The sequence below is a fragment of the Lithobates pipiens genome, unplaced genomic scaffold (assembly GCF_037356315.1).
Source record: "Lithobates pipiens isolate NorthernLeopardFrog02 unplaced genomic scaffold, aLitPip1_a1.2 Scaffold_8, whole genome shotgun sequence".
Lineage (NCBI taxonomy): Eukaryota > Metazoa > Chordata > Amphibia > Anura > Ranidae > Lithobates > Lithobates pipiens.
The window spans coordinates 467711296-467736336 of NW_027507903.1; the positions used below are offsets into that span (position 1 = coordinate 467711296).

The window sequence follows — 25041 nt, forward strand, 5'->3', positions numbered from 1 at the left end:
CTTCTGTGTCCTTCATAGCAATCCTGCTGCTGGCAGATTGATCGATTGCTAGCCTGACATGTCCCTCACCTGGGTAGACCCCTGTAGCAATTAAAGAGATCCTTAACTTAAATATTTGCTCCTCTTTGGCCTCTTGCTTATTTGAAATTGCAGCTGTTTCAAGATATCCTAACCGTTTAGTTACTCAGGGCCTTAATTTTTCTTTGTCAAATCAAAAAGTTAGCTTAAGGCAAACCAGTGCTTTTTCTATGCAGGGAAAAGCAACATGTGCTCTTTAAAGCCTAATTACCTAGCAGTACATACTCACCTTCCCTTTGCACAAAGCCCCCCCCCCCCCCAATGGAGGAGCATGGGATTTACTCCATGTGACAGTGCATGTGCTTGGTGATTGGCCCTGCATTTTCACATGGGGGTGGGGTAACAGTGTAAGCTGTAACTGGAGAAAAAAAATGAACTTACATAGGGTCGTTTTTGTTGCATTGAGTGATGTGGAATGGGGGTGAAAGGAAAGCAAGTAAAATCTGCAGAGAAAGGGAAGTTTCATGGATAAGACATAGGTTCACTTTAAAGAAAGTTGCTGCCTTCTTCTAAAAATGCTAATAGCTTTGTTGTCATGCTGGTGTCTTCAAATCTTTTTGGGTCACTGACATTCAACAAGCATGCAGATCAGTTGTGATTTCATTTACTGCATGCTCCATCTAGCCTACTGGTTCAGAATGTCTGAAGTTTTTGAAAATGAAATTAGGAACTTCAGTACACCAGTTACTTTTCCTTCCAAAATGAGCATAACAGGCGAAGACAAAAAGATATATAGAATACAATCATATCATATTACATGTTGAAAATATCATGCTAAACCAAGAATGAACATACATTTAAATTTGGTAGAGGGAAGATGTAGACGTGCTAATTACAAACTCAAGAGCTTATCATATAGTGAGCAATGTGTTGTCAAAGTTTGGAGACATGTAATGTGTTATCCATGGCGTCCAGACATTTTGAAATTTAGGCATAGGGATTGACTTACTAAAGGCAAACAAAACTGTTAACTTTGCAAGGGAAGTTTCTCTTTGTGAGGTAATTTTCACCAGAGCTTAGTGAATGAGGTAAAGTTCTGTTGACTTACATCTTCCAATTATGTGCAAGCACAAATCCTGTTGTTTGAATGTCCTTGCACATGATTGAATGTTCTTTGCAAAGTGAAATCTCATCACAGTCACTATGCTGTGGGGAAAATTCCCTTGCAAAGTACAGCTTCTCTTGCAAAGCGAACAGAGTCCTGCCTAACTCACTTTACAATTGGGGTAGCCAATTTCCATGCTTTAGCTAAGATTTGCTTGGCAGCCATAAAGACAAAAGTTATAAGCCTAAATTGGGAGCTGGGACACCTCTTTGATTTTATGTTTTACAAACCCTCCCATAAATCAGTCTTTGTTAGGTAACCCCATGAAACGTGGATGAGCAAGCCTATGTTTGTGCAACCCCAAAATTGATAAGGAGAGGCCCCACAGACAAATTTGGCCAACCTCTAGGGCAACATGTTCAATGGCCTTTGAGTTTATGGTGTCCCAGATTTGACTCCATTACAGTGGGTATAAATGTCTATTTAGGTCTTCCTCAGTATACTATATAGGGTAAAAGCTAAAAATGAGTTGGGTGTTAGCCCTCCAATAAGGACAGATATACTGTATAGTTGATAGAAAGCCTTTGCCTTGGGGGTCTTGTAGACTGAGTCTTTGAGGAGAGGAGGAGGTGGGCTGAAGAAGTGACATTACTATTAATTTGTAGGTAAGAAACAAAAAAGATCTATGAATGGGGTAATTTTTGTTTTTTGTAGGATGTCAAATTGTTAAAACCCATCTGGTTATGGCTATGGAATGGTAGCCTGTATGCAATTTCTTTATAATCCTATACAGCTTTGGTACCCCATGGTTTGATATGGCACCAACTTTATGTTTGTTTTTTACCCCAACATTTCATATTCCTGATATGTGCCTGCTGTACCATGTACTTGTATGAGAAAGTATCCTGTTCTCTTTGTATTGCTTCCTTTATGTGAAATCCTGTGTGTTCTTTATAGTTCCCTTGCTTTCCTATTAAAAACTAAACACACACCTTGGTCAGTTCTCTAGCTATGCTGGGAACTCAATGTGCTCTCCTCCAATGGTAAGACTTGTCCTGACAACCCCACCCCCCTTATACAGCTATTTACTGGGAGGCTCAGTGTACTCCTGCTTCCCTTCCCCCAGCTCATATGCAGTTGAGCACAGAGGGAAAATGATCACTTATAAAAAAGGAAAAGAGTGTTATAATGTATTTTTATATCTATAAACAAATGTTTTGTCTTTTATTCCTATTTTAAACGGAATAGGTTGTTTTACAAGGTGGTCATTTACAACTACTTTAAGGAGTGCTAAGGTTTTGTTAAAGAGAAGATGTGTTCACTTTACACCAGGGTTTTAACAAAACTGGGAGATGGCCTTGCCAGGCCAACCTGTATTACAACAGAGTTTGCCTTTTACTTTCTGACAGTTCAAAAAATAAGCCTGACCATTGATCATGGCTATCAAAGGCTGGAGTCATACCTTTGTGTGTGTGTTTTACATACATTATGAATAGGCCAAATGATGTGTGCTGATGCATAAAAAAACATGTCCACTCATCAAACATATGTACATTTACACCTTTTAAAACAATGGCTTCCTGTGTTTATTATTATTATACAGGACAACAGTTTGCACAGCTACAGTATGCATTGACATGTGCTAGGTGTGCATGCATAGGTGTGAATGGGATCAAAATGGAGACCTTTGCTCAGAAAAAGTTTTAACGTTTTTTTTTATATCAAAAGTCCCTGTTTTAAGATTTGTAACAGTTACCCTAGATATGCAAACCGCTGCTTGTAGAGTGCTGCTTGCTTTTGTTAAACTCTGATTTTCCCACATACTGTGCTTATAGAAAAATGCAAACAATATATAAACTAAATGGAGCATCAACAGGGCAAATCAGAGACATCAAAGACATATTTATGGTTGCACTGGAGGTTTATGAGCCATTATGGAAAGGAACAAAGTCACATGATTGTCTAGTTGCACACTATAGTGTATCCTTGTTGCAGGTATAAACCCGCAATAAAGAGGAAATGCACACAGCCGTTTCTATCAGCTTAGGTGTACAACCAATGGGGAACCAGCATCAATTTTTTGACCCTCTGGTTTTCAGATCTGCAATGTACTGCATGTTTTTTTTTGCCAAGTAGCAAACCAACACTGGGGTCCAAACTAACAGAATACTAAGACTTGGGTCTCAACAAACATGATGTTTGACCACAAATTTACGCGGTGTAGATTTTCTGAACTCATTTCAAAATTATCCTGAGCTTAGAACAAATAAACAAGCAATGGATAATGTTCATTATTTTAAATAGAGTTTATAACTTAACAGTGATTGTCTAATAAATATCATTGGGGCTAGTCATTAAATTAACGGTGTTATAAAAAAATAAAAGTATACACCAAAATGAGTTTATATCTTAAAAGGGAGATTTGAACGCCTGTTGGTTTTTTTCTGATATATAGAGGTTTGTTAGGAAGCTTTCCCTCACTGTCCTGTTGACAAAGCTTTTACCAGACAGGAAGTGAAAGAAAATCTAAAACAATCTAAATCTAAAACAGAAATAAAAGTACTAAGGTAGGAAAGGTAGAACTGTGTCAGATTTTTATTGCTTTCTTTGTCCCTGTTGCAGATTTTCTCTCATTTCTAGTCTGGTAAAACCATGGTCACTGGGACAAGGTTAAGTAAAAATACTTTTAACAAGTCCCCAGATAGCAGTAAAAAATAAAAAAGGTACTAACCTTTCCCTTCTCTATCAAAAAACGTTTTGACTGAAAAAACACTCTAATATTAAAGGGCCAACATTCCATTGTTTCATACCACTCCATATGGCAGCACAACACCTGTTCACAAACCTGCCAGTATTAACATTTACCAGTAGTTAATGTACTGTAAAGGGGCCTGATTGCATTTTAAAGGGGCACCCAATAAAGTTAACTCTGCAAAGACTTCCTCTGCCAAATACATGACCACTCCCCTGTTACTCCCATCCTCTGCCACCAGACATAAGTTTTGCCTAATTTTTAGCAAACTACAACTCAAGTTGTAAAAATGATTAAAGTCTAATCCACAAACAGTGAGAAAAACACAATTCATTTTAATATTATGATTTAAATAGGAGAGCAAAACGTTTCAGTATGAATAAAAGGAAGGTTTCATTCTTACAACCTGTCAACCAGCAAATTAGGAAACATCCAAATTCCATATTACTAGTCTAAAAATAAATAAACACATGACACAATTTCTACACACTGCAGAGTGCTAGTGACTACATCACACTATCCAGTACAATCCTATTAGTGGAGAATTACTAAAGGAGATTCCAGCACAGTGTATGCCCACAGCCTTAAATTATATCATTGAGACAATTAGAAAAAAAAATAAAAAATTGCAAGCCAAGTCAACGTATGGAATCCTCACATTCAAGTTAATGATTGCAAAAACACTTACACTTCATTTAATGGTTTTCCAAGCCAGCAAGGTAATTAGTTGAAATCATTCATCGTTATTACACTCCTAGCTTCCCTTTAGCACTTAGTCATAATAACCATCTATTATGCCCATGCATGTAGCAACAACTGTACCATCACTCACATTTATGATTGTGCATGCCAAAGATTTCACACTTTTTTTTTTTATAAACTTACAATGCTACCTTGGAATCAAAAGTGTTACTTTGATTGCTAAACACTGGTGACATTGGTTACACAACCATTCTGCAGAAACTGATTCCAAACAGACATGCATCATCTAACAGTGATCTGGCCCTTGAGCAACCAAACTATAATGCACTATATCTGTGGACAACCTTAGCTGCTGCCCAGATGGCAAACCTTAAATACCAGTTTACAATGTCCTGTACAGCTGTGAATTATTCTTAAAAATGTACTTCTTTGCCATTAAACATAAAAAAACAAAAAAAAAAAATGTAGAGTATTTTATCTTTTTAGGTGAAAAGCTTTTTTTTTTTAACTAAAATCCTGCAATAAAACAGTTTGACATGTCCCCAAGAAACAGGACGTTATTTTTGGATACCAGACTCTATTAAGTAACAGTTTCTGCCTGTGGAAATGGTATGTTCAGAATTAGTATACCCTAGAGATTGCTGCAATAGTAAATAACTTTATCACGGCACTCCACAGGAACACTTACAGTATCCAGCACATGTGGAACTGTGTGTTATTAAAAAAACAATGGTGGCAAATGTGTAGCTAAGCTAGAAGCTTAAGTGCATTACCTGAGCAGGAAAACAGAGAAAGAAAGACATTTTGACTGCTTTGTCAAGAGTTAAAATTTGCCTCTGGGGTGTAAAAGGTCTGTTAGAGCTGGTTCTAGATTCCTTTGAACTAAAACAATTTTTTTTTTCCTGTCTTTAAAATATTTTTCATTTTTCTCACCAACAACTTCTCCTTAACCCAAGAATATGTCCTTTAAGACTTAGCAGTGACATCCATTGCAAGAAAAACATTTTTTTTTCAAAATCTATTCAATATCTATTTAATATTATCGATTTCAATTTCAACTATCTTAAAAATCTAATTTAAAGTATACATACAATAGATGCATTGTAGTTTAAAATTCTCAGAGCCCCCTAGTTCATGCTTGTTCCCTGGTCTGCACATTGCCATCCAGATCATAGGTATTTTGTCTTACCGTGGCGGTTGGATTAACCATGGCATCCGCATCAGGCTGTGAAGAAACATGAAGTTGTAGTTTTCTGGAACTCTATTCATTCAGAGTTGAGAAAAAAAGAAGTTGACTTTTGCTAGCTTTGTACGAAGATTTCTGAGTTGCTCTATGGGTGAGGAGTCTTAAAACTCTGAGTCTTGTGAACATAATCTGCTCGATTATACCAAACCAGCCCAGCCAGATGGCTTGGTGCTCTGCAAAGTAACCCTTTCCCTTCTGACTGCTTGTGTGATACTGTATCACAGCGTCACATGGTTTTACATAAAAAAGGGGTAAAATTTGATATTGATATGATTTAATTTAAAAATGTGTACGTTGCCATAGGGGCTAATAAAATAAATTGTAAAAAATAAAATATTCACACTTTACTACGTTTTTTTTTTTTTCTGAATGATGTAAGGAGATTATTGATGTGATATTGTACGGATTTTTTTTTTTTAACTATTGCATATTATTTTTATAATAAACCAATGTTAGGATTGCAGACACAAAAAATCTGTTACACACCTGTTTTGAGAAAATAGGAACTGAGGTAGCCAAGGTATTACTTGACTTTTTCCTTTTTAAATCATATAGGAGAAAACTGATATAAGTAAAGATGGGTCCTGCAACCGTGCTCCAATATAAATGGCTAATTTTGTTTTTAATAAGATATTTGATATTTAAAATATATTAGAAAAAGATTTGACTGCCTTTTACCTAAAACCTGTGATGCCCCTAAATCATAAAGAAACACAAATTTTACATAGAAAACTATGACTTCATACGGGAAATCTACTTTTGGATGTGTGGCAAAAAATGCCAGCTATTGCAGTATATCTGAAAATTTTGACAAAACTGCAAACTCTATTTTATGCCACCTTTTATCGATGAGGCATGCACAAAGTTATACTTAAGTTACCTAGATTCTACAAACACAAAAGCCCTTATCTCTAAAAGCATCAGAGTACTCTAAAGAAACTTTTGTGCGTGTCAAAATATACATGTGTTAGTATCAGTTGAATAGCATTGATGACATGTATATTCTTGCATTGGTTAAGTGGACCTTCAAATACCTTTTAGAGACTGAAAGCATTAGGTTACAATGAAATTAGGAGCAGTTCCTTCTATTCCACTTTCCCCAAACTCCTTTTGTTCCTCTGTATCTCCATCTCCAGTTTCCCCCTTTTTTTTTGCATCTTCAAATATCTTTTGCCATTTTGACCCTACCTGTTTCCTCTTTTCAGGAAATCCTAAACCCTCTGCTGGGTCTAGGTTTTGTAGTAGGGTAAATTTCACTTTGAATCCGAAGAACTCTCTCAATCAGATGAAGCAGACAAAAAAGCTTGAAAAAAATCTTCTCTATACAAATTGCCCTTGTCTGATCATCCCTCGCTGGTAGACCTGTTGTCACGACTGGAGGCTCGCAGTCAGATGGAGAAGAAGTATCAAACACAAGCTCCTCGGCGTGAATTCGTTCAGAAAACTGCTTCTCAGTAGCTTGCAAAGTCAATGGTCTGAGCATTTTTCTGAGTCCTCAAAAGTTGAAAGAACAAATCGCGAACAGGGCAAAGATTTTCCAGCGTAGCGAGATTGACTCCTCAACATGAGTCCTAACAACCGATCAGGGAGTTTAGACAAGCCAAGTCAAACTTGCTGCTGTGAAAGAGGTGCCTGGCAAGTCTCAGACAATGTTTTCCCCTTGGAATACACCACTCCCTGGGTTATGAGTGACAGATTAAGCCATCCAATGCAGAGTTTGTAGTGAGAGAGGACTGCAGCCCAGCAAAAAGAGCAAAAGTCACCATGTGCTGGTGGCAACCAGAAGCGTTAAACCAGGCAGAGATAAGACACAGCTATGAACCTCTTTCATATCACCAAGCATTACGAAAATCTGGCTAAGTAAAGCAGTGTACACAGCTCATAGCTATTACAGCTTCCTCCAGAGAGAAACAGGGACCAGAGGAGGCATGCTATTGCATTAGGATCGTTTGGAGGTGGAGGGTGGGGGGGGATCATTCATGAGCATAAGTGTGTCCGTGTGTCTGAGCAAGGGGAACAAGTACGTGTGTACTGTACACATTTGCATGCAAACAACACGCCTTGTAATTTGAGATCTGACAGCTTTTTCGTGCCAAATATGCACAGAGAACAAAAAAGTCAAGAAAAATGTCTCTAAAACAGAACAGTCTTTAGTCTTTAGATCAGCGGACCCATTTCAGCACGAAGCGTGTATTGCATTTTTTCAACATTATTTATCTTTGATCATACAAGAAGCATATGTTATCTCTTTAGAATCGATTCTGGATTGTATTATTTGGTTTGAAAAGATGCAGATTTTAAATTACAATCTCTTTCAGTAGGAATGGTAACCAGAAGAGTGAAAAATAAAAAATAAAAATATATATTTTTTGCAGATAAACTAGAATGGCATTTAGCATGTGATTAACTACAAGACTGATAGGCTGTGGAGAGACAGCTAAGACGTGTTATAATCCAGATCCGATTGAGCTTGGCCCTTCCTCGGGAATTAACTTTGTTATATTTTTAGGCACCCAGAGCTAACAGTGACAACAAACATAGAACACAGCGCGCATGGAATAAAATAATCAAATATTACTACATATTTCACTACCTTTCTTGGAAGGAAGATGTTGTAAAACTTGGGTGTCTAAATTCATCTATTTGCTAAAAAAATAAAATAAGAAAGGATGGTTGTATGATTTGTGTTCTAGTTTACACGATTTATGTAGCATGCATTGCAAGAAAAATTGCCAGTATTAAATATATTAATGTAAAGTTTAGCCTGTGGCTTTTGCAACAGTGCCACTCTGTGGCTGGAAATAATAAAGTGATGAAGGAAAGACTATAGAAAGGATCATGCAGAGAGAGAAAGAGCACACTGTTGAAGGAAGGAAAAAAAGAGAGAAAGAAAGGAAGAAAGGAAGGAAGGAAGAAAGAAAGAAAGAAAGAAAGAAAGAAAGAAAGAAAGAAAGAAAGAAAGAAAGAAAGAAAGAAAGAAAGAAAGAAAGAAAGAAAGAAAGAAAGAAAGAAAGAAAGAAAGAAAGAAAGAAAGAAAGAAAGAAAGAAAGAAAGAAAGAAAGAAAGAAAGAAAGAAAGAAAGAAAGAAAGAAAGAAAGAAAGAAAAAGAAATAAATTGTTTTAAATTAATTTGAAGAGACCCTGTCACTATTTTGAAATTCCAAGCCAAACCCATGCCTGCAAATGAAAGGAAACCAGAGTGCAGATGGGGACCAATTAACCGACACTCCTGAAAGTGTCCGGTACAGAAGTTTATTTCAGCTAATGTAGCTTTTGATGCATGCCATGTGAGAGGCAAGTATTAATACTTTTCAGGCATGCATTAGTTTGAAATTAGAAATAGTGACAATGCCCCTTTAATCGATCAGTAATAAACGATCAGTAATAATAAAATCCAAAGAACATATGTACAACAGTGTATATATATATATATATATATATATATATATATATATATATATATACACACACATACATATCATATAGTCATACAGTTTTATCTGACTCTTGGAAAATGTGAGCATTTTTTCCGCATATCATTTTTTTATCAGTTTTTTTACCAGGTGGATCCCCAGGGCTATCTGCAATCATCCCAATTACTCTGGCTTTGGGAATGGAATGCAGAGTGTGCATAGCCAATTGAAAACTCATACTAGAGCCATTTTAGAAAAAAGCCAATCAGCCTACCAGTATGTCTTTGGAATGTGGAATGTGGAAGGAAACCCATGCAATCACAGGGAGAACATGCAAACTCCATGTAGACCAAGTCATGTGGAATATTTGAACCAAGAACTGTTGCTGTTGACAAGCAGAATTGCTAAGCCACTACTAAGCCACTATGCTGATATATATATATATATATATATAGGCAGCACAGTGGATAAGTGGTTAGCACTTTTGCCTAGCTGCACTAGGGTCATCAATTCAAATACTCTGTCCACAGAACAACTATTAGGCCGCGTACACACGGGCGGACTGTTCGCCCAACCTTGTCCGCTGAACAGTGTTTGGGCGGACAGTCCGCTCGTGTGTGGGCTTTCAGCGGACAGTTTCAGCGGACAGTTGGACGGACAAAGTCTTTCGGAAATTCCGAAAAACTGTCCGCTGAAACTGTGTTTGGGCGAACAGTCCGCCCGTGTGTGGGCCTGTCCGCTGTACTTTCGAAATGAGCGGACTGTTCCCGCTCGGAAAGTCCGCCCATTTCGAGCGCGTGTACAGGTAGGCGGGGCCCGCGAAGGAGACATCGCGGGCTCCGCCGCCTGGAATGGGCTTAAAGGGGAACCCCAACGCCGAAAAAAATCGGCGTGGGGGTTCCCCAAAGTCCACACCAGACCCTTGTCCGAGCACGCTACCCGGCCGGCCAGGAAAGGGGGGCGAGCGAGCGCGCCCCCCGTCCTGAGCCGTACCAGGCCGCGTGCCCTCAACATGGGGGGGTGCCTTGGGGAAGGGGGGGCCGCGCGGCCCCCCCACCCCAAAGCACCTTGTCCCCATGTTGATGAGGACAAGGGCCTCTTCCCGACAACCCTGGCCGTTGGTTGTCGGGGTCTGCGGGCGGGGGGCTTATCGGAATCCGGGAGCCCCCTTTAAGAAGGGGGCCCCCGGATACCGGCCCCCCACCCTATGTGAATGAGTATGGGGTACAATGTACCCCTACCCATTCACCTGTGAAATAAAGTACAAAAAAAAACACAACACAGGGAAAAAATATTTTATTGCACAGCTCCGGGGGGTCTTCCGTCTTCGGGGGTCTTCTCGCCGGACTCCTCCGCTATCTGTGTGTAGCTCTTTTACTAGCGGAGGAGTCCGGCTTTCTTCCTCCCCGCCGCCGGCCTCTTCTCCCGACTTCGGGGGTCTTGTCCCCCTCTTCGGTTCTTCTGCCGGGCCACCGCGCCTTCTTGTAGCTCTTTTACAGGCGGTGGCCCGGTCTTCTGTCGCCGCTGCCTTCCGTTCTTCTGTCGCCGCCTTCGGTTCTTCTGCCGGGCCACCGCGCCTTCTTGTAGCTCTTTTACAGGCGGTGGCCCGGTCTTCTGTCGCCGCTGTCGTCGCCGCCGCCGCCGCCTTCCGTTCTTGTTCTTCTTCTTGTTCTTCTTCTTCTTCTCCTGGAGATGTTGACTCGACGAGCTCTCCGGCCGGAATGCCAGGGCCGCGCTGTGCGGTCACTTATATAGTGACAATGGGGCGGTGTCACATGGTATATGTCACATGGGTTGGTCACATGGTGACCCCGCCCCCTTACGATGTCATAGTCCCCATGTGACATCAACCCATGTGACCAACCCATGTGACATATACCATGTGACACCGCCCCATTGTCACTATATAAGTGACCGCACAGCGCGGCCCTGGCATTCCGGCCGGAGAGCTCGTCGAGTCAACATCTCCAGGAGAAGAAGAAGAAGAACAAGAAGAAGAACAAGAACGGAAGGCGGCGGCGGCGGCGACGACAGCGGCGACAGAAGACCGGGCCACCGCCTGTAAAAGAGCTACAAGAAGGCGCGGTGGCCCGGCAGAAGAACCGAAGGCGGCGACAGAAGAACGGAAGGCAGCGGCGACAGAAGACCTGGCCACCGCCTGTAAAAGAGCTACAAGAAGGCGCGGTGGCCCGGCAGAAGAACCGAAGAGGGGGACAAGACCCCCGAAGTCGGGAGAAGAGGCCGGCGGTGGGGAGGAAGAAAGCCGGACTCCTCCGCTAGTAAAAGAGCTACACACAGATAGCGGAGGAGTCCGGCGAGAAGACCCCCGAAGACGGAAGACCCCCCGGAGCTGTGCAATAAAATATTTTTTCCCTGTGTTGTGTTTTTTTTTGTACTTTATTTCACAGGTGAATGGGTAGGGGTACATTGTACCCCATACTCATTCACATAGGGTGGGGGGCCGGTATCCGGGGGCCCCCTTCTTAAAGGGGGCTCCCGGATTCCGATAAGCCCCCCGCCCGCAGACCCCGACAACCAACGGCCAGGGTTGTCGGGAAGAGGCCCTTGTCCTCATCAACATGGGGACAAGGTGCTTTGGGGTGGGGGGGCCGCGCGGCCCCCCCTTCCCCAAGACACCCCCCCATGTTGAGGGCACGCGGCCTGGTACGGCTCAGGACGGGGGGCGCGCTCGCTCGCCCCCCTTTCCTGGCCGGCCGGGTAGCGTGCTCGGACAAGGGTCTGGTGTGGACTTTGGGGGAACCCCCACGCCGATTTTTTTCGGCGTTGGGGTTCCCCTTTAAGCCCATTCCAGGCGGCGGAGCCCGCGACGTCTCCTTCGCGGGCCCCGCCTACCTGTACACGCGCTCGAAATGGGCGGATTTGCCTCCTCCTTACGTGGGCGAGTCCGTTCATTTCAAAAGTTGAGCGAACTGTTTGGCAAACAGTTTGCTGAAACAGTCCGCTCGTGTGTGGGCAAGTCCGCTCATGCAAATTTTGAGCGGACTGTTTGCCGAAACTGTTTGACGAACAAGGTTGGGCAAACAGTCCGCGCGTGTGTACGCGGCCTCAGTCGTGCACTCCACAAATCTGGACTTTATGGAAAAGTGGCAAGAAGAAAGCCATTGTTGAAAAAAACCATAAGAAGTCCCTTTGCAGTTTGCGAGAAGCCATGTGGGGGACACAGCAAACATGTGGAAGAAGGTGCTCTACTCAAATGAGACCAAAGTTGAACTTTTTTGGCCTAAAAGCAAAACGCTATATGTGGCAGAAAACCAACACTGCACATCACCTGAACACACCATCCCTAACGTGAAACTTGGTGGTGGCAGCGTCATGTTGTGGGGATGCTTTTCTTCAGCAGGGACAGGGAAGCTGGTCAGAGTTGATGGGAAGATGGATAGAGCTAAATACAGGGGAATCTTAGAAGAAAACCTGTTAGAGTCTGCAAAAGACTTGATACTTGAGACTGGGGCGGAGGTTCACCTTCTAGCAGGACAACGGCCCTAAACATACAGCCAGAGCTACAATGGAATGGTTTAGAGCAAAGCAAATTCATGTGTTGGAATGGCCTACCTAAATCCAATTGAGAATCTGTGGCATGACTTGAAAACTTCTGTTTACAGACGCTCCCCATCCAATCTGACAGAGCTTGAGCTATTTTGCAAAGAAGAAGATGTGCAAAGCTGGTAGAGACATACCCAAAAAGACTTGCAACTGTAATTGCAGCAAAAGGTGGTTCTACAAAGTATTTACTCAGGGGGGCTGAATACAAATGCACGGCACACTTTTCATATTTATTTGTAAAAAAATGTTACAACCATTTATCATTTTCTTCCACTTCACAATTATGTGCCACTTTGTGTTGGTCTATCACAAAAAATCCCCAAAAAATACATTTATTTTTTTGGTTGTAACAAAATGTGTAAAATGTCAAGGGGTGTGAATACTTTTTCAAGGCATTGTATAGGGCATTGACTTCTATCTATGCATTCACTTTACAATGGGTGTAGGACAGTGATGGTGAACCTTGGTACCCCAGATGTTTTAGAACTACATTTCCCACGATGCTCATGCACCCTGCAGTATAGTTGAGCACCATGGGAAATGTAGTTGCAAAACATCTGGGGTGCCAAGGTTCGCCATCACTGGTGTAGTATATATACTGTTGTAGCACCCTCTACTAGAAGGTAGGTGCTAGAATAGGATTTTTCTGGTTTAAGATATCAGTGTAGGCAAATTTAGACAGGCCTGTGCTGTAAATTAGGCCTGTTTGTTTAGATTTGAGATTGGGAGTGTTTAGTGTAGTGGTGGGTTTGGCCACCTGTGCTCTGACTCAGAAGCGCCTCCCCTGCTTTCAGGAAGATTGTTCTGGAACAGAGGTTGGAACCGAGGTATGAGTGGCAGGCAGCTCATGTGAGGAGCTCTGACAAATTACCATTTGGTATTGGCAGGGGGCAGGCCTCCCATATAAACTGGGGTCACATGCTGCCCAGGGGTTCTGATGGTGCAGGAGAAAAGGAGAATGGAGATATAGGTAGTTGCCGCAGGGCGTCCCCGCTGAGGAGGGATGGAGGAGCCACTAGGATGTTTTCCTGGATAAAGATCTTCACCATGAAGTTGGTGTCCAGCTGCTGTGACCTGGGAACAGGACTTGCACACAGGAGGAGAAGATAGGTGAAGGAGAAGAGACAGTAGAACTGAGGAGAGTAGAACAAAGTTCTGTGACTGGGGAACACAGAACTTGCACACAGGAGAAGGTCAGTCTGAAAGAAGCCAAAGGAGAATTGTTGCGAGCAATGCAGAATGCTGTGGCCGGGGAACGCAGTGTTTGCAGTTATGGACTGGCTGGGAACAGTAGTCCGCCCATTACCATGTAGGCCGTTGGGGAAAGGTACAGAGTATCTCTGGCCTGGTAAAGCACTCCGGTAATAACTTCCAAGAGACTGTGTGTCTACCAATTCACTGAGCCATCAGGAAGAGGTATTGCATGCCTCTGGCTTATTGATTTGCTGAAGCAACACCATTTAATTACAGCCAGCAAACTGGGGTTATTCAGAGTGATCCCTTTTTGTATTACTGGAAGTGAAGCAACAGGAATCTAACAGTTTTTCAGTAGAGGATTTGTACAAGAAGAGTGATAATCTGCAGGAGTGAGTGCAGAGGAAGAGGAGCAATAGTCTGCATTGGAGATATGCAAGGGAAACAGACTGTGAATGTTAGAATTGCATCATGTTCAAGGCTAAAGCTGTTAAACAATGTTCTACAAATGTGATGACAATTCAATAAGTGCTATGGGCATCCCATATCTTCCTTTATCTCAGCCAAGCTGTATCCTGAAATAAACGCAACAAAACTATGAAAATTAATGCTCATTGTCTCAGAGGTGATAGATGGGGGTCTGGCGGCAGGGTGATTTGGTAGATGTTAGTAACTAGTGGTAACCAACCGCTACACTGCATAGGCATATAGTAATATACCACTGATGTCTAGGCCATTGTCTGTTTTACTGCAGGTGCCTCTATGTGCTTAGTCCAACGTGCTACTTTTCTTTTAAGCATTTACAGGTGCAAGTCATCTAATTGCTTTATTATGCTGAATGTATCACCCTCTTCTCTTCCACCTGGCTGTCTGGATTCCTGATCCACGATCGGAAGTAGAGGAAGCTTAATACACTACAATTCCAACACTTAACTTCAAAAAATAAACATTAGGGTCTGCAAAAGTTGATAATTACTGGGAATGGTTAAAACTCTGTAAATAGAGGTTGCAATGTGCTATTTGTTTGGAAAATTTCTGCCCCAAAGGCTCAGAAAGAGGATTCTTCACTTAAGTGTTTTCTGTAACATTGTTTTACAGATTGGGATGATGATTGCAGCCTGTTAATGTGTTTAAATTCCTCAAAACCATCCAGGATGAAATGTGGTCCAACGCTAAAGTCCAGGGAAGATTGTCTACATCTGAAAGGGTTTATCACTGGGTTAGTTAAAGTTTATTTAATGCCACATTGCTCTCAATGGGCTGTATATACTAGATAAATCAAGCATTAAATTAGATATACTTATCTTGAAGGTCTTAAATCAACTTTTTGATCAAAGGAAATTTTGTCCTAGATTTTAAATAGGGCCCTGGTTCTTACTGTGCGTTTAGTGCCATATGTAGTAAGGAACAGCCAAAACATTAAAAAAAATACTAATTATATATATATGTATATATACTGTATATAAAATGAATATATAACATATAAAGTAAAGTAAAAAAAAACTGCCACACTATTTAAAGCAGAGTTCCTAGATTTTCCTAGTCCTTGATTATAAATAAACATTTGGAGTGAAATTCATTTTTTATACTTACCAGAAGTGCCCTGTTGCTAGGTGGTGGGTCCTAATCTGCCACGTCTGGCTCCACGGCACTCCACATCACTTCCTCCCTCGCCTGTACTCTGGGCAAATGTGAGTCATCATTTCCCAGAAGTCAGTGGGCAAGAATGTGTGCAAAATTTGCATTATTTCTCAACAGGAAATTTCCCTATTTACGGCGGATCACAGCTCTGTATAGACAATGTTATCTATGTTGCCGTAACAACAAGGCGGGACCTTTCTACGTTGCCGCAACTTGCTAAACAATCGGCGCTACGGCCGATGAAGCATCGCGCATTTGCGAGTTCGAGAGGTGCATGCTGGTTACCCGGCATGCACATCTCGATAGGTTATCCATGAGGAGGTTGTAATTGGGCTTCATATGCCCACAATCATCATGGCAACAGCCAGAAGAGGATCATCTAAAGAGTAAATAAAAAAAATATATATGATTACTGTCCACTAGCAAATATAATTATAGATTAATTGTGTTATTACTGCAGTGTGAGGGGATGCCTAGAAAAAAACAACAATTCTGTGGCCGGGGTTGCTTCTAAAGGCAAATAGGCTTCTCACTTTGCAAGGGAATTCTTACATTGCAAGGGAATGAGGTGAAGCTCAGTCATCTCTACTGACTTCATCATCTGATCATGAGTTAGCAAAAATACAGTTTTAAAAATTTTCTTTAAAAGTCACTGGGTATTTTTAACACAGTCACTAAGCTAAGGGAAAATCCCTTGTGTAGCACTATCTCTGCAGGAGCTGATGGTGATAGCTTGTTCCTCTCTAATTGTGCAGAGGCTGCCCACCACCAGAAGTCCATCCACTCCATCTTTAGTAACTCAGTCTAGCGGATGTCTTTTAGAAATGTTTTGCTTGAAGAACTTTAAACGGGAGAGGGGTTAGGGCATGGGATACTCAACAACACTGCACAGTAAATGGGAGAACACTCTTCTCTAGGCTCACACTCTACTGAGGACAAGGGTATAGTCAGTACTCTGAGACCCTGTGAGAGCTGTCTTAATAAAAGCTACCCAAAAGCACAGTCACCGGGAACCAGTTCAGGGTCCCCAGGACCGCTTCCTCTGGACATAGTCCAGAGCACCCCCCCCATGTTCAGAGCATGTGACCTGGTATGGTTCAGGAGGGGGGCACTTGTTTGTCCACCTCCTTCCTGGGCTGCCAGGCCGCATGCTTAGATAAGGGTCTGGTATAGATTTTGGGGGGGAGGACATGTCATTTTAAAAAAAAAATTTGGTGTGGGGTTCCCTTTAAAATCCATACCAGACTTTTTTTTGAGAGCAATGTTTTGTTTTGTTTTTTTACATTCATCTGTCAGTGGGGAACCCTGCTGAAGGCTAATGAAGCATCCGCTGTTAAGGACGCTGTAGGCGGCTTCCTGGACCGCTCCTTAACCACCAGCTAATGTTAAAGATGCACCTGAACCTTATCTAATTTGCAGCTGAATAGCTGCTTAGGAAATTCACAGCGAAAACGGAGGGGAAATTTGCAAGGGACATGAACAATACTTATAAGGTCATAGACATCAAGCTGATCTTTTTTGTATGGATATCTAAAAAATCAATAAGATTATACATCCCCTTTAAAACAGACTGCTGTCTTGTAAGGACAATTATATTTATACATTTTCCCCGTGAGTTAAAAATAAAGGGACCCCAGAAACAAAGTGTGACACGTGAGAGGAAAATTAATCTTGCATTCCCAGACGTCTGCTTGGAGCATTTGGCCTCTAAAACAATGTATTCATCATGATAATTTTTATTGCATTAAAAAGCCAAAAATAAAAATATCTATAGAGCTTGCCAGCTGCTCATGACCTTTAACAGAAATGTAATCAGGATGGATGCAGAGGGTGCAAGTGTTCCTAGATCTATGAAGTCAGGGGAACCAACTATACTCCCCCTTTACCCCTTAATTATCAGCTGCCTGTTTGCATTTAAAATATGTGCAAAATATATTGTTTTTCTTCAATTGCATTACATTTTCTTCCCCGCGGTTTTGTGCTGTTTCAGCATTAGTGGGATTGTCAGGACTAAAAATCCAGGTTTATTATAACCCAAAGATTAAACAGGACAATTAGATGTTTGTGTATGAGATATGCTATGACCGCAGTTTTGCCCCCAGCCTTGCTGTTACATGTTGCTTTTAGTTAAATCGAACCAGTCGTAGGCTAATAAAAACATCTGACTATTCATTCTTAAATGATTTAAGCTGTGCAGGTTACTTAGGAAAGGTATATTTGCCCCTATATACAGCATTAATTAATTTGCATTAGGATGACTCTGGTGCACAACTGAAGGACCTTCTGAAGTCTGAGAGTTGCCTGACCACATGTTGACTTCTAGCTCATGAATATACACAACAACATTTTGTACCACTACCCAGTAGTAGTTTATATCGCTGAAGTAAACCGTTTCTAAGAGAAATATGAAAGTTGACATAGCTGACCTCCTTTTTAAAACCCTAGTTGTCTGGCTGTTAAATGTACCCTTTAAAACATTGGGAAAATCAGAGCAAAGTTTGCATATCAGTTCTGGGTTTGCAGTTCAAGATATAAAAGCCAGAGACTCAGGATGACCACCAGGCATTTTGCATATTTACAATTAGATGTCAGCAATGGCAGCCTCCATTTTTCTCGAATGATTTTTTTTTATTTTCTTTTATTTCTTTCATGGATTTCTTTATCAATAATCGGAATAGTAATGGTAAATTGCATTCTGTGGAGGTAAAATGAGAATGTAACGATGAATAAAATACATTGATGCCCTCTTCCTTTGTATTTTTTATATCTTGTAGATTTTTTAGATTTTTAAAACAATGCATTCCAAATGGCATCATGAAAAATAACATCCGGACTGCTATATGAAGTATGTAACTGGCTAAAATCACACTTTTTTTTTTTTTTTCAATAGTTTGCAATACAACTATTCCTATAGAGAAAAGCTGCATTTTGTAGTTATGCAGTGGTGCCAGTTGGTGGTGCTGCAGCTGGTTCCTTTAAAATCCTGATCTCCTGATGATTACACAGGGGGTGGGCAAAGAAGTCTCACTCTCCTTGGATTTCTCGGTTAATCTCATGCATAGGGCTAAACTGTGAGCTAATTCCTGAACTAAACATTCCTTGACTTGGGTTGAAAGTACACAATGTTCCAACAGGGGAAACTCTGATAAAATCATAAACAATGGCTTAGAGAGACAGAAGAGATAAAGAATACATTTACAGATATTAATGTCTGTGTCCTGCTATGTCTGCTAAAAATTTACAGGAAATTACAGTTTTTTACACTTTCTGAGTATTTTTGATCCCTCCAAGAATTTGCTGGGATCACTGAGGATGCTTGAAAGGTCAGGATAATCACTTTCATAGCTAAATATGTTTACTGAGCAGCTGATGGCCAGACAGGAAGCCATAAAAGAATTCACATTGCTACAACTCAAAATATGGTTCCAAGTTACATTTTTTTTAATAATTTGTAATTTAATTGCTTTTCCCTTGCTTACGCATCTTGCACTAACTCCCTGCCCAAGGTGTAAAACTCTTCTTTTATCTATTATTCTGTACCTGTGGACACTGGAGAAATGATGTTCAAAGATCACACAAGGATTTGGGTCATGAGACCACTCATAAAGGGTGGCTCCAAAGAAAGATTTTCATCTTATCTCAACAAAGGGAGGGTTCATATAATACTTTCTATGTTTCCATAGATGGACATTCATTTTAAAAGGAATGTACAGTGGGTTTGTGTATATATATATATATATAGTTATATAAAAATAAAATGTTGTCACCAGAACAGGAATAAAAGGGAAAGGCTCCGATTTGGAGGTTTGTTTAGGGTTGAATATATATTTATTAGCAATTTAACAAACAATACAAGGAACAACATCTAAAATTACAATCTGGTGACAATCACACGATAGCAAGTGTGGTGAGTCAGACCAATGGTTATCGCCCATAGCTTAACTCCTATCGACATATAGTGTATTATTAGCATTGATGACTGGCACTGGGGACAAAGAGTAATAATAAAATTGTATGCAAATAATTTGAGAAATTAGATTAAAAAAAATAAAAATAAAAAAGGGATGAAAAAGAAAAAAAAGGAGGGGAAGTGACCCAAAGATGAGTGAGAATTGAGAAAGAAAGGAGGAGAGGAAGGAAGAGAAGACAGGGGGAGAGTGGAGAAAAGATAGTCAGAGTAGAGCGCAAGGGCTGCTGTGGGGACATTTGTTGAAAAGAGTTACCAGAGGACAGTGGGGGGGGGGGGGGGGGGGCGATGACCCGTAGGTACATGCCCTGTCCATCCATGCCCTGTCCATCCATTTGGCATTTGGCATGTACATCATTTCACTGTTGGATTGCATTTTAGGGTAGTTGTATCGTGGTCTGTAGCATGTCGGCAAGGGTATCAGAGGCTGAGAAGTGGAGCCAGAGGGACCAGAGTACCTGGTATTTACCTAAGGTGTCCTTGTCAAGGGCCAGCATCTCCTCCATTCTTATGGTATTATTCATAATCGATACCCATCATGACAAGGGAGGAGTGGAGGTTGTCTTCCAAAATGATGACCTGTCTTGCTGAGGACATGAAAAAATGGAGGAGACTCAATTTTTGTGATGTTATTGACCCAGGGAGTATTGAAAGAAGAGCAATCTTAGGGGAAGGTGTCAGTGTTTCATCATAGATTTTATTATAACATTCAAATACCTGATTCCAAAAGGGACAGATCCTCTGGCACTCCCACCAGATGTGTAAATATGTCCCTGTAGAAGAAGTACATCCCCAACAAGAGGCTGGAGTAGATGGGAAAATGTTGGGCAATGTGGAGGGGTCCCTGTACCACCTTGACAGAATTGTGTAGTTCTTTTCCTGAGAATAGCAGGATATATAATCAAACAAGGTTTGCCAATCCGGTCGGGGGATGTCCTCTCCCAAGTCTACAGACCACACCCTGGTGTAAGGTGGTAAGTTATCATGTGTAAGAGCTTGAAGAACACAGTATATAGTTGAGAGAAGGTGTCCGGGTGTTTCCGAGAGGGAGCACAGTCGTTCAAATTCAGTATGGGATCAGTGGATTTGGGAGGGAGCATGTCAGTGCTTTGTGAACGTGGACGAATGTAGGGTGGTGAGCCAGTCATGAAAACCTGCTGGCGTAACTGGTGTCCTTTGCAGCAGATGTACAAAGGAGTGTGCTTGAGGTCAGTCAGGGTGTTTAAAGGGCCCTATTGTTATCAAACAAGGAATACAGCAGGAAGGGTCAGAAGACAGAGTGGAACATAGACCCCTGTTATACCAGAGTCTGAGAAAGGCGAGTGTTAGCAGTGAGGGAAAGGGCAGATGGGCAAGGTCGGTTTTATATCCCCAGAGAAGTGCCCGGAGGTCTACGGGTGCCAAGTCCTGTTCTATGGTGACAGAAGCCTTCAGGAAGGGGCATGGTAACCATTCCAGGATGCATGCCACATGAGTAGCTTTGTAGTAGGTCTCGTAAGCAGGTAGGCCCGCTCCATCCTGTAGCTTCGGAAGGGTAAGTAATTTGTATTTTACCCTAGGCAAACCCTGATTTCACATACTTCTGATAGCGAGAGAGCGTAGGGATGTAAAGAAGGATTTAGGAACCATGATGGGGATCATCTGGTAAAGATATAAAAGCTTGGGCAGGATGTCCATCTTAAGGTTATTGATCCGCTCAAACCATGGCAAGGAGGAACCGCCCCACTCCTCTAGGTCCTTCCATATGCGGGAAAGCAGGGTAACATGGAATGAGGCAAGGCAGGGCGTGTGCTTTGTAGCTGTGGCTGGCTCTTTATATTCGTGCGTCAGCAGCTGCTGCTCTGTGTTATTCAGCTCACAGTCAGGCTCTTTACTGTCACCTCTGGCTGCTTCCTGCATGTGCACCCCTTGAGTGTACTATATTTTGGATTGAAGCTGCTCTTGTGTCTCACAGAGACATGTAGAAACAGGACCTGGGACTAGGAAAGCCACCTTGCAAGTGGGGACTGTGAATACAAGTGAAGGGAGGAGGCTGTGTGTGTACAGGGGAGGGGGCAGCTGAGTGTGTACAGGTGTGTGTTTGTGTGTGGGGGGGGGGGGCAGCTGAGTGTGTACAAGTGTGTGTGTGGGGGGGGGGCAAGAAGAAGAAGATTTCAATAAAAAAGAGGGGTGGGCAACGCGGCAAATGAGGTTCAGTGGAGGAAAATGTAAAGTAATGCATTTGGGGCTAAAAATGTGAATGCAAGTTACACATTAGGAAGAACATCTGGGAGAATCGAGGATAGAAAAGGATCTGGGGGTCCTAGTAGATGACAGACTCAGTAATAGCATGCAAAGCCAAGCTTCGACAAGCAAGGCCAGCAGACCATTTGTATGCATTAAAAAGGGTATGTACTCAGGAGATAAATCAATAATTCAGATGCTTTACAAAACTGTGGTTCGGCCACATCTTGAGTATGCCAGTTCTGGTCACCAGCAAGGATGCGCTGGTACTGGAGAGAAGGACAAGAAAGCTAAAAAAGGGTCTAGATGATCTAGTTTATGAAGAACGGCTACACACATTACACTTATTTTCCCTGGAGAAGAGAGACGTTTGAGAGGAGACATAATTGCAATACACATATCTAAATGGTGATTCTAGCACAGAGAGAAAATTATTCAGACTCAGGTTGCTTAAGAAGACACATGGCCACTCAATGAAGTTGAGAAGTAGTTTAACCTTAGACTATGTAGAGGGTTCTTTATGGTTAGAGCAGTAAGGATGTGGAATTCCCTTCCATAATTGGTGGTATTAGCAGGGAGTGACGATAAATTCAAAACAACTTTTTGATGGGCATCTTAGCTAACACAATACACAGGGCTATGGAAAGTTGTAAAGGCATAATACGCACACACACCCACATCCACACAAGTTGAACTGGATGGACTAGTGTCTTTATTCAACCTTACCAATTAGTGACTTTTTAAGAGAATGCAGTGACTCCTCCCACTCTCCTTTGAATAAATGTTATTGAAGATTTTTTTTTTATAGAAAAGGGGGAACAAGGCCAAAACAGACACATCCTCAATCGTCAATCAGAAAGGCAGATGCAAGTCCACTACGCAAGCAAAATGCATTGCAAACAAATAAGTAAGGGCAGCAATAATCATTTGTAATTGCAGACTTACATGGGTCACAAGAAAGGTAAAGAATAGCATCAGCATTGCATATGCTAAAAGGAAACTGACATACATTGCAAGCTCTCCAATTAAAGGGCACAATTCCCAAACCTAGTACCAAGTGCCTACTGAGGCACAAAAAATACCCCCCACTAGTACAACAGGTGGTTGGCAGCACTTAAAGATCCTGTATAGACATCAACAGGAAAATGAGCACAAAGGAGGCAAAAGAAGGAAAAATAAAGAAAAATGGGGGGGGGGGGGGGGGGGGGCTGTCCTGCCACCACTCCCGATTACCACCATAGTAGCCATAACAAAGAAGATTGAAGGTATTCTATCCATGAATTCCAAACTCTCTCCAACCATGGACATGTATAATGAAGTATACTGACCAGCTTCTCATTAACCATGATCCAAGTGAGCTTGTGCTTCATCACTGCCAGGTCAACCAGTGGTTTCTTCCAAGTAGTTGCAAATTAGTCTGAGTTTGTCTAAGCGCGCCCTCAACAGGTTCATTAAGCAAGGCTATTCTGGGGTCCTTAATAATATATACCATAGTAGCGGAGTATATCAGGGCATGTACTCATATCCAGAAATACTTGACATTACAACCAGACCACGACGTTTGGAACATCAAACCCACTTGTCTGCAGCACCAAAAACAGAGGGTTGAGGAATTCAGGGAGGTGCTCTGGTACCGACTCCTCCCCCTCCCAACATCCAAGGTTTCAATATGACAGTAAAACAAGAGCTAAATAATAAATTTTGTTACAATAGATTATGACTTCAAGACTGATATAACGCAGCATTTTCTGTATGGTATTACTGCAATGTATATACCACCCGATCTGCACTGCCCTGTTTGGTCTACTCAGTGTGATATAGCTGAGCGAAACATTTCACCTCTCCACAGGAAGCAATGGGAGCTTCCTCTTATCTGTTGTATGTAAAGTGTATCATTACTATGGCTGGCAATAGTGTCCATGTTGACACACATTAACCATTTTGAAAAAATAAGCTCTGGAATCAGTGGTCAGTGGGAGGAAACATTTCACCTCTCCAAAGGAAGCAATGGGAGCTTCCTCATATCTATTGTGTGTAAAGGGTATCATTACTATAACTGGCAATAGTGTCCATGTTGGCACACATTAACCATTTTGAAAAAATAAGCTCTGGAATCAGTGGTCAGTGGGAGGAAAGACACCCCTGGCATTGATGGTTAATGAGGGAAAAAAGTTCCCGAACATGGGCGGTTAACAGAGGTAAAAAAAGTGGCAATGTCAATAATCATTGAGAGAAAAAAAAATATCCAGTCTCATTTGGTGGAAAAAATTTAACAGTGTTCATGGTCAGCCAGTGGAAAAATATCTCCAGTGTCTGTAAGAGAATGATATGCTGTGGTGTTGGTGATCAATGAGAGGAAGAAATTCTCCAGTGCCAGTAGTCAGTGGCAAAAAAAAAATTCTCCAGTGTCAGTGAAGAAAAATAACCCCAACGTCAGTGGTTAGAGGGACGAAAAAATTCCCCACAGTTAGTTGGGGGAAAAAAATTCAACAGTGTCCATGGTCAGTTGGGGCTAGTTTACACTTGCTTCAAAACATGGCTTTGGAGACGCTTTGTTAAAGCTCTCTGAACGCCAGTCAAAGCCCCTGTTACTAAATAAAATGGTTAGCTTACAGTCCTGTTTACACCTTGCATTTGCTTGGTGCTTCGATGAAGCTTCAATTAGGCTTAGGTGAGGCTTTGGTGGAGCTTCGATGGGGCTTCGTGGGGCTTCGATGAGGCTTCAGTGGGGCTTTAAGCAAGCTTTGCCATAGACTGAAGCGAAGCAAAGCAAAATCAGGTGTAAACAGGACTGTAAGCTAACCATTTTATTTAGTAACGGGCTTTGGACAAAACAGTTGAAATTCAACTGCTCAAATTCCGCGGCATGTGAAAAAAAAAAAAAAAAAAACACAAAGAGCAGCTCCCTAGAGAAGTGAAAAAGACACCTATAGAGTGATAACAATAATTAGGGGCACTCTGCAAAAAATATTTTCTAAACCACTAATTTACAATAGCTGTGGCAAAAATACTTAAAATAATATAATAATCACCAGAGTAAAAATATGCACATATATGATGACAATAATTACACTGAAGAAATAGTGAACATTGGTGAACCACCACAAATAATTATAATAATTGACAATGTAAAGTCCCAATGACGTGTCTCTACAAAAAATGAATTCTGCCCGAATTCTGCCGATCCAGAATGTGGAAAACAGATAGTAATCGTGA

General features: G+C 41.6%; 1 protein-coding gene across 13 annotated transcripts in view; it reads right to left on the reverse strand.

Annotated features, from left to right (window-relative positions):
* NTF3 (neurotrophin 3) overlaps positions 1-25041 on the reverse strand; it is a 160557-nt gene that overhangs the window by 129487 nt on the left and 6029 nt on the right. For 2 of the 13 annotated variants that reach the window (XM_077468566.1, XM_077468564.1), the window contains exon 1: positions 7012-7824. The exons of 2 other annotated variants lie outside the window; for them this stretch is intronic. Coding sequence is in view for 1 of the 11 variants with exons in the window: in XM_077468554.1 (XP_077324680.1) it covers positions 5767-5787 (21 nt within the window). In the remaining 10 variants the exon portion in view is untranslated. Of the gene's footprint in view, positions 1-5766; positions 5952-6857; positions 7841-25041 lie in introns of those variants that run through there. 9 more of the 13 variants (XM_077468562.1, XM_077468556.1, XM_077468559.1 and 6 more) reach the window with 6 other exon arrangements.